General features: G+C 55.7%; 1 protein-coding gene across 2 annotated transcripts; it reads right to left on the bottom strand.

Annotated features, from left to right (window-relative positions):
* Positions 1 to 66: 66 nt before the first annotated feature.
* Positions 67 to 9,654, bottom strand: fgd6 (FYVE, RhoGEF and PH domain containing 6). Of its 2 annotated transcripts, XM_086102888.1 has the most exons (21): positions 9,402 to 9,654; positions 6,451 to 8,185; positions 5,344 to 5,476; positions 4,695 to 4,762; positions 4,451 to 4,481; positions 3,849 to 4,000; positions 3,618 to 3,774; positions 3,448 to 3,535; positions 3,189 to 3,239; positions 3,059 to 3,117; positions 2,895 to 2,966; positions 2,749 to 2,817; positions 2,586 to 2,669; positions 2,442 to 2,521; positions 2,166 to 2,268; positions 1,946 to 2,089; positions 1,766 to 1,868; positions 1,453 to 1,547; positions 1,245 to 1,373; positions 1,018 to 1,166; positions 67 to 950 (listed from the first exon to the last, which is right to left on the bottom strand). In XM_086102888.1, the coding sequence occupies exons 1-21, from the start codon at positions 9,409 to 9,411 to the stop codon at positions 908 to 910; spliced, it is 3,555 nt and encodes a 1,184-aa protein (XP_085959014.1). In that variant the 5' UTR covers positions 9,412 to 9,654; the 3' UTR covers positions 67 to 907. The 2 variants fall into 2 exon arrangements, with proteins under 2 accessions (XP_085959014.1, XP_085959012.1); XM_086102886.1 differs by having other exon boundaries at positions 1,018 to 1,373.
* Between the last annotated feature and the right edge of the window lie 135 nt (positions 9,655 to 9,789).

The raw sequence follows: 9,789 nt of genomic DNA, 5'->3' as shown, positions 1-9,789 counted from the left end.
ATCTGGATCAAATTGAAGATAAACCGAGAGGAGGGTGTGTGTACATTTGGTGATCTTTTCAAAAAATCCCATCATAAAAATTCTTTATTTTTTCTTTTTTTAAATATGACAAATCAATTTCAATCATGCAAAACTATATTTTGACATTTTCTTCAAAACTGTTGCCTGACAGTTTCTTCCGATTGTTTTCCAGGAGACTCGACCTCCCTCCCCGCAGTTGAGCTTGGAAAAAAAAAAAAGAGTCACTGGGAATGTACACAAGCAAATGCGATCCCGAAAACGTTGAAATTAGGAAGACAAGCAGAAATCAAGAGTGGCAATGAACACACGTCGCAGGACGTTGTGGATCAGAGAAGGCTGAGGGGTGAAAACCAAGAAAAACTAAACAAAAAAAGAAACTCTACAGACCCCGGCGATGAAACGGTGACCTGCTTCTTCGGCCATTATAGATATCAGCTCTGGGCTTGCATATCAAAATGTCAACGTTGCTCTGTGACTTCCACAATCTCGCGGTTCGTTTCGAAGTCTTCAGAGTGGACATTCTGAAGCGTGTGAAAAATAGATTCCCCTCCAGTTATGTCCAGGAACGCTCTTGGAGCGTCAATCTATGGCAGTTACTGGCAATATAAACACAGAAGAATGACGTCTCCAAGACGAACAGCGGCAACCTCCTGCTCGGGACTGTGCACCACCAGCTGGACTTGAGTGTTTGACATGTCCATCAACCTGCTTGAATTGTCTTTTTTTTTTTTTTCTCCCCCTCCCAGGGCTTTCCTGGTGCAAAACGGTCCACTTCCACGCACACTGTGTGGCATTTGAGCCACAGCTGCAACGTTGGAGCGAAAAGAAGAAGAAGAAAAAAAAAAAGCTCCCCGTCCCATCTCCTCTGTCGTCGTCGACTAGATGCTCACTGCTCGAGGATCATGGCCTCCTGGAAGGCTTCGATCCACCTAAACCGAGAAGGCGACGAGGTCAAAGCGTGTTTGGCGGGGCGCTTTGACCCCGGCGCGCTTTTACCTCTGCGCGGTGGGGATGTCGTCGGCTTTGAAGATGTGGAAGAGCGTGTTTTTATGGTACAGCTTGAACTGCAGCTTCCGCGCCGGCCCGTTCTTCTCCTCCCGCAGGAAGAAGCCGAGCAGCGGCTGGCTCTCCAGCGCCGCCACATCCTGCCGGGAAGAAAGACCCGCACGCTCCAGCGGAAGGCGAGCGAAGCGAAGAAGAGACGGCCGGCCGGCGGCGGTCACCTCGCTGGCGGCGTACGTGTACAACACTTTGTTCTTGATGACGAACCACAGCCGCTTCCACTGCTTCTTGTTGCCCTTGGACCTGTTCAAGTAGCCGCTCATGGAGGAGTTTTCCGTGTTGGCCGACACCTGGGAGGAGAGCCGAGCGGGTCAGGCCACCGCGCCGCCGCTTCTTCTCTCACCTCTCGCTCGCTCGCTCGGCGCTTGCCTCTTTTAGTGCGGCCGGAATCTTTTTTTGTTTCCTGGTGAAGGAGAAGGCTCCGGATTTGATGGGAGACACGGACGAGGAGGCGCGGCGGTCGCCTGGGAATCATGACATGACAAAGAGAATTTGGGGCTTTCCGTGCCCGGATGGGAAAAGGAATTGCATTTGCGTCTTCTTTCAAGGACAGGGAAGGCAAGAAAACTAAGAAAACGCGCATCCCGGTCAGTGCGATCATATTTGCCATGGGAGGGAAGAAGAAAAACTAAACGGTCTCCCTCCACTCTTGTTTTTGTGGCACCCGGACACATGTACTGACTGTTCTCCTGCAGTTTGGCGAAGCAATGGTCACACACGCGGGCCGGCTGGTTCTTCAAGTACTCCAGGTAGTACTTGTTGGCCGAGCAGGCCTGGCACACCACCTGTCGGAATGCAAGATGGCGGACCGTGAGGAGGAGACGCGGAGGCCGTCGGGCCCCGCGAGGTCCACGTCGGGCACCTTCCCGCAGGCGCGGCAGTGATGGCGGCGCCAGGTGAGGGTGAACTCGCAGGTGCAGATCATGCACATGGTGGCCCTCAGGTCGGGGATCCAGATGGGAGCCTTGGAGCCCAGGGGGGCGCCGCTGTCCGGCACGCCGTCGGCCTGCGCGGGCGAGCGGTCAGTCATCGGGGAGGGGGGAGCTTTGAAAACGTCGGCGCGGGGAAAACAAGAGCGCCACCTCCTCCTGACTGCGGCTGGATATGAAGCTGATCTTCTTCTTGGCGTGGTCGTCGATGGCGGCGGCGATGGCCTCCAGCCACTCGTCTCGCTCCGTCGCCGAACTGGAGGCGGAAAATCGGCGGGATGCGATCAATGCAAAACACCTCCGCAGTTGTGGTTCGCCATTCGTTCCCAATTGACGTGGTGACAATTGAATGAGACTTTTTTTTGGGGGGGGCGGGGTGGGGTTCTGCTGTCCGCGGCGCAGCTCAGCCCCGAGCACTCGATGTCCCACCTTGCGGACAGGATGAAGGAGCGCTCCACGCTCTCGATGTTGAGCTCGTTCTGGTAGGCCTCCTGGCTGGGCTTGCTCACCTGTTGGCAGGCGCACGCCGTCAGCGGGCACGAACACGCGCCGCGGCGCCGTTCGCCGTCTCACCTTCATGCCGGCGAGGGAGAGCACGCAGTTGAGTTTGTACTGGGCCGACTGGACGGGAGTGGTGTACATGAGCGCGTCGTTGAACTGCGACGGACCAAAAAAGGGCAAAGAGGTTGAAAAAGTCGAGAAGGGAAAAAGTTGGAGAGAGGCCGCCGTCGCTCACCAAGAAGAACATCCGCGGCTGCATGACCTTCCTGGAGAGCTTCATGAGCGTTCCCTCCTTCAGGAAGACCTGCCGGCACCCGTCGGAAGTCAACTCTGGCGGCCTCGGAGGCTTGCGGACGGCGGAGGAGCGAGCGGGGCCCTTACCCTGCCCGGCTGAACGATCTCTTGGTGGCCGTTCAGACTGTACTGAATCTGCATCAGCTTCTCAAAGTTATCCTGGAAGAAGGAAATGACTGCGTGACGAGATGCGAAGGCAGACTACAACGAAGCCGGGATTCGGGGGGGGGGGAGGGGGGGTAGCGGCTCACCCCTTGTTTCATGATGTCGTTGGCGTGGTTGGCGACTTCCTTCACGACGCCGAGAGCCGCTGCGCGGACGAAAACAATTTTAGCGACGCCTTCCTCCCGGACGGTGCCTCGCGGCGGCGTTGCGTCTCACCTTCTGTGTCCTTGTAGTCCTCCGAGTCCCGAGGCAGATTCTTCAAATAATCTAGAAAAGGGCAGAGAGGGGACATCATTCTTGTTGCCGTCCACTTGGCGGCGGGAAGTCGGTGCACGATCAAAGAAAAAAAAAAAAAAAAAGAAGGCTACGATGAACTCAATGTCGCTATGGCAGGAGTTTGGATATTGATGAGAGAAGAGAAAGTTCGGCCCCGCCCCGCCCCGGCCCCCGCCGGCGCTTGAGAAGCAGAAGCCACCTGTGAGGAGCATCTGGTACTGAGGGATCCTCTGGACGGGCTTGAGCAGGTAGTGCTTGAGGGCGAGGCTGGCACATCGGGCGCTCATCTGCGGCCGAGCAAACAACAGGCGCCACCGTCAGCCCGCCGATGGGAACGGCTCGGCCGGAGGGAGTCGGAAGCCTCGTCACCTCAAACTCTCGCAGCGCGGCGGCAAAGGGCGGGTTTTTCCTGCACTGCTCATCCAAAAGTGCCACGTTGTCGTCGAACTGGCGGATGTAGGTGGAGTACATCTTCAGGTAGGGGCCCTTCTGCACGAAGATGTCGGCCAGGCGCTGATGCTCGCTCCTGCGGGAGGCACGAAGCCGCCGTCGTACGCCGTCACGCGAGGAGCGGGAATTCACGCGGGAGCCGGCACGTACCAGCGCGCCACCCTCTCCTCCAGCTCCCTCAGCAGGTCCTTGTTGAGCTGGTAGAGCTGAGGCAGGTAGTAGAGGACCTGGCTGAGGACGCGCTCGTCCACCACCGGCTTGCCGTTCTGACGCGTCGCCTTGGCGACGGCATCCCGAAAGTCCTGAGGCAGAAAAAGCGGGTCTCGGTCGGGGCAATGAATTTGAAATTGCCTCGGCGTCACTATCCGATGTCGATGATCTTCATGCGCTCGAGCATTTTTCCGCGATCGCGGTGGTCGTAAGAGCTGCGGATGAGGTCGACCCAGGCGGCGAATGCAAAGTCGTGATGATCTCATTACGTAATATGAATGTTGGCCAGAAACTTCAAAAACATTCAAGTGCCACGTCAGCTGGCCGGTTCTGCCACAAGAATGTGCGCGGCGCACACCGATAGAATTCTCGCGCGTGTGTGTGTGCGCGTGCGTGCGTGCGTGCGGAGGTCAGCTCAGTGGCAGGAGGAAGCGTCCGCTGCATCCGCGGGCAGAAAAGAATGCGGGCTGACCCGATTTCTGGGACAGAAATGGCTTCCCGGCCACAGGATGGCGCTTGAGCCCGGCTCAGGTGACACTTACGATGTGAAGAAGCTTGAGCACGTCCACGAACCTGAAAGACGGGGCACAAGAAAGGGGTGTCAGCTCCCCCCCCCCGAAAATGACCAATGATACGCCGTCATTTGAAAAGGAGCGCACTCCCACTCACTACGACCTAGTGAACCTTTTGGGGAAGCTGCACTCGTCAGGGTGCTTTTCACGTGACTTGCTTTTTCAGTTTTGAACCGATGCGTGATGATTTCTGTTCTGCCAGGGCGCAACTCACACTTTCTCCGAGCTCATGATCTCCTGTGCGATGTGCGCCACCTTCTTGCGCTTGGTCTCATCCTCCAGCTGCAAAAGAAAGAGAGAGAGCAGGGGTGCAATCAGACGCCATTTTTGTTGCGAGTGACATCCCTTTCAACCTACTGGTGCGCATTTTCTCTCCATGCGGCAGCAGTGGCGATGGGAGGCACCACAAGTGCTTGTTTGGCTTGGAGACGGGATTCTTTAATCATCGTAGTTATGAAAAAATAAGCTCACCGCATTGTTTGGATTTATCGACCATCATTTTGCCACTTATGTCAACAACAACAACAAAAAAGCATTGTGCCGATGTAAAATGATGTATTTGATCATTTTGTAACTTAAAATAATCAACAAACCAATCATTTCTTAAATCTGGTTAAAAAAATGCTGGCTGTAAAAGGAAAATTGCATTCTTTGCTCAGATTTTTGATTTTCAACAAGAAATAAATTCAACAACTAGAACTCGAAGTGGTGTGTGTACTTGTATGCAGACTAACAGGCGGTCCCCAGATCATTCTGGCGCATTTCCCTCGCCCGCTTGAATGCGTGGCGATGAAAAGATGCGCTTTTTCTTTTCCCCGGAAGGTCCCCCGGTGTGCCGACCCGGGCGTAGGCGCCGCGCTCACCCGTCTGTCCGCCTCGCCCGCGTGCTCCTTGCTGGATGACGAGCTGTTGTCCTCCTCGTCCCAACAGCGGGCCTCTTCGTCCTCGTCCTCCTCCTCCTCCTCCTCCGAGGGGACGTCCCTCCTCGGCCAGTCGCTGTGAAACACACACACACACACACAAAGTGACTTTCCAATGGGTGCTGATTATTTCCGCCTTGTCTAGGGTGTCAGCCCACCCAAGCATGCTGCCGCCGCCACCAGGCATCAGCGTCGGTATTGTTGTTGTTATGGTGATGAGCAGTGTGGTGTTTGCGCCCCAACGTTTCGTTTGGAATTCCAGCCCAAAAAGTTCAACCGGGTTTTTCACCAAATTAACTAAACAAACAAAACCAAAAACTTTTTTTTTTAAACCTCATGGATAATTTTAAATATGCAGCAAAGCCCCAAGTGTTGCTCCTCTGCTCTTCATTAAATATTTAGCAACGTGCAAACAAAGTGACGAGCTCACATTTTCTCTTCAAGTCAAAGGGGAGGGGGGGGGGGGGGCGAGTAGAGTGTTGAGGTTACGAGAAGGCTAAACACAGAGCGAGGAAGGCCAGCCTGAGGAGGAGGAGGAGGAGGAGGAGGCTGGTGGTTTCTGCGCATTCATTTTCCCACTCCCGGAGAGCCGCGCAGCATTTTTTTGTGTGACGCTCAGACATTTCCTGCCCGGCACGCTGAAAATAACACACGGGAAGCGCACGGGGCCGACCTGCAGCATGCCAACACGCTGCCAATGTTTGAGGCGCCGCCGACTCGTGCCGATGTCACCCGTCGCCCACCGCAAGAGCGCGGCCCGCCTGGACCGGGAAGCGCAGCAGCCCTGCCTCCTGCTTCTTGTGTTCCCTCCACCAAATAGTTTGCGAGGAGAGTGACTCAAAAATGACAAATGACAAGTCATTTCCAGAAAAAGAAGGGGGAAGGGACATTCTGCATCCACTGTTATGCAGAATGGCAAGTCACAGACCAACGAACGGCTGTGCCAAAAGCGCAGGTGTTTGTCGACCTTCGACCTTCAGTCGCGGCGGTAAAATATTCGCCTCTGCTCCGCGAAGGCCGGGAAACCCCGCCCGGGCTGCTAATTCCTACCTGGCGCAGCGGTCCTCCTGGAACTTGCGGTAGGGGTCCTGCGCCTCGTAGACGTCGGAGGCCTCGCCATCCCGCGACCAGCTCAGCCCGCTGCCGTGGAAGGGCAGGTTCATGTACTCGGGGATCTCCTCGTAGAGAGGCACGTTCTCGTACTCCGCGCCGCCGTCGTCGCCGACGCCAAAGCCGACCTCGCCGATGCAGCTGTTGGGCCGCGCCGCCGGTTTGGACTCGGGTCGGGCGCAGTCCAGCGAGTGGCCTCCCTTAGCCAGCAGCTTGGGCAGCATCTTGACGGACACGCCGAGCTCCAGAAGCTTCCGGAAGGAGAGGCTCCGCTTGCCGGGGTCCAAGCGGGTGGCCAGGTCGGCGGCGGAGAAGGATTGCGCCCGCTGCTTGCCTCCCAGCGACGGCGCCCGACTTTTGGGCGGCACGCTGCTCCTGGTGGGCATCTGGCGGCTGAAGAAGGTCACGCAGGGCCGGGCGAAGCGCCAGGAAGGTTTTTCCTGGGGGGGCGCGGGCAGCTCCCTCGTGGGGCCGTAAGGCGGCGCCGGAGGACAGACGGAGGGCGGCGGTGGGGCGGGCAGACTGTGCCTCTGAGGTTTCCGGGGCGGCGGCCTCGCGGGCTGCCGCTCCTCGGCCGAGAAGGCCTTGCCGGCGTGCCGCAGGGGCGGCGGGCATCCCAGTTTGATCTGCTTGGGGAGGCTGTGGGTGACGGGGTAGCGCTTAAAATCGCCGTAGCCGTCTTCTTCCTCCTCCCGGCCGCCGCGCCCCCCGCCCTCTCGCTCGCCGGCCGCATGAGGGCGGGAGAGCAGGCTGAGCGAGTGCGAGGCGCTCTTTTTCAGTCTCGGGGAGGGATGTTGTGTTCTGTGGAGGCGAGGAGAGAGGGAGGTCTGGCGGGGAGGCGGCACGGGAGCGCCGGGCTCATCGTCCTCCCGGGGAACCGAGTCCTCCTCTCTTGGATCGTCTACCCGCTGAGGATCCCGAGCCACAACCTCCACGTGGCCCTGCCTCACCAGGGTGGGCTTCTTTTGCTTGCGAGGCTGCGGGACGGGGAGGGGCTTACTCGGGGGCGCGGGGACCGCGCCGCCTTCTTGCGGCCGCAGATGTTCCGCAGGCGGAGAGGAGGCGACGACGCTGCCCGCGACATCACAGCTGATGCCCACGAGCCCCTCGTCTCCGTCGGCATCGATCCTGTCCCCCTCTCTGCCCACCCTCTCCGAGTGTCTCTGTCTCCGAGGCTTGTCCCGGGGCCTTTTGCTCCCCCCCGCGCTCCCGCACCGACATCGCTCCGGTCCGGTCGGCGTTCCTTCGTGAATCCCGTTCTTGGGCTCGTGCTCGTGCTCGCCGTGCACGCTGTTCTCCACACGCCGGCACCGACGGCAGTCCCGCAACCCGCCGGCACGCGTGGGAATGATGTAGTCCGACTCCCGCTCCGATAAAATCCCATTTCTGATGTTGAGCAGCGAGAGGCTGTCCTCGAGAAGATCCTGCTCAGGGGATAAGATAAGGCGAGCTTTGAGGGGTAGCGAAGCAGCGGGGGGAGAAGGGCCGGTGGATTTTGGGATGCGGGGCTTCGGGGCGAGGGCCGGCTTTGTCCTCTTGAGAGTGGCGGGGGAAGCCTGGGAGGAAGCCGGGGATGTGGTGGGCAGGCCTGGTTTGGGGGCAATGGCCGGGGGAGGTGAGGGTTTGGCCACGGCGGGAAGTTTAGGTTTGGGAGCTAATGGAGGCTTCTTCACATCTGCGTGTGCACAAGACAAGACAGAACAGAATTAAAAACACGCACGCGTTAAGGCATTGTACATCCTTCCTTCCTCAAATATCAGCAGAGACAGCTGTGAGATGCAGTTACAAGAGAGGTTCAACGGGGGTAATGTGTGAAATGCATCATGAATCACAATTTGAATGGAAGAGCTGGAAGTAGTGGCTGACTCACTCCGACAGGAACCCGTGGCAAAATTCCTCTCACAAAGCTTCTGAAGCTAGTTTCGTTGTACAAACGCACACAGAAAATAAAATGTCCCCAATGAAAAAGTTATCTACAGGAGGACACCACTGCGTCCTGCAGTGATGTGACAAAAAGGGCCAATGACCACAGAGTGAGGCGAGACGCCAAACTCCCAATATGGCTGATTCTGACACATAATAAACACGTTTTGCAGAGGAACTGAATGTCTTGCGGTGTACTAGCCATGAGCCGTATTAACATGTAACTGCGGTCGACATCACAGAACGCAGTAATAACGACCTCTATCGAAACTTTATTAATGCAGGATCGAAAAGATGTCATGGTCCTGGTGTTCGATAGGACCTAAATGTGAACTAAAACTCGCCGAAATCATCCAGTTGTGACGACGATCCCATCAAAGTCCCGCGCGTACTTTATACGACAACAGACGAGCGAGACGTCCCAGGTTTGGCTGATTTCTGAACGGAGTTTCGCAGGAAGCGTCAGTCAGGTAATGCGAACTTACCAGAAAACAAACACAAAACGACCTTCACAGAACGGCACACTCTATATGATGGCTAAACTAACATTTATTGAAACAAAGCTTTATATGAAGCTTTACAAAAGATGTCAAGGTCGCATTGTTGAATATTCGTACGTGTAGCATCAGCAGCGGGACAGATGTTTTTAAAGACAAAGAAGTTTTTGACCATCCCCAGCTGTGAGTCGGCCGCTTAAAACGGAAAGCCGCTTTTTAGTGTACTATTATTGTCAGTTATGGAGGCCTCCCAAAACGACGCCTGGTGTGTCCTATTGTACTATTTATGTGGAGGCGATTTTTTTTCAGGAAAAGGCTGTAATTAAATGGTAAAAAAAAAAAAAAAAATCAGTGGATGGTTACTTCTAACAGTTATTTTTCACGACGGTGTACTGTATTTACAATGAGCATTTTACTAAAAAGTATATAGAGATGTCGGTACTTTGCAGTTCGCCCCCGCAAGAAACAAACCTGTGCTCATGACTCCCGAATCGTTGCTCCTGCTTTCTCCATGAGGAATGTAAATTCGCTTTCAATGGAAGCGCGACAAGGTCTTGGTTTTTTCCTGTCTCCACAGCATTGTCACTTCGAAATCCACTACGGCGAGCTCAAACAAACCGCGGGCCGCCGCTCTTACTCCTTATCTCGCTCGTACATCCGCCGATAACGACTTTATGCCTTTTGCGTTTACCATTTTCCCCAGTTTTTCGGCTTCGGCAAAGTTTGTCGGTTTTGTCAAGCCAGAAGCACTGCGAACAAGCGACTTCCTGTTGTGGATAACAGCATTACATCAGATTGCGAACGGCGCGATGCCTTTGGAGCATTGCCGTGTATAAAATGTCACCTAAAAACTACGATG

The sequence above is a fragment of the Hippocampus guttulatus genome, chromosome 22 (assembly GCF_054856545.1).
Source record: "Hippocampus guttulatus isolate MCC_2025c chromosome 22, RoL_Hgut_1.0, whole genome shotgun sequence".
Lineage (NCBI taxonomy): Eukaryota > Metazoa > Chordata > Actinopteri > Syngnathiformes > Syngnathidae > Hippocampus > Hippocampus guttulatus.
Note: the sequence above shows the minus strand (reverse complement) of the source record. Positions and strands in the feature narration are given on the sequence as shown.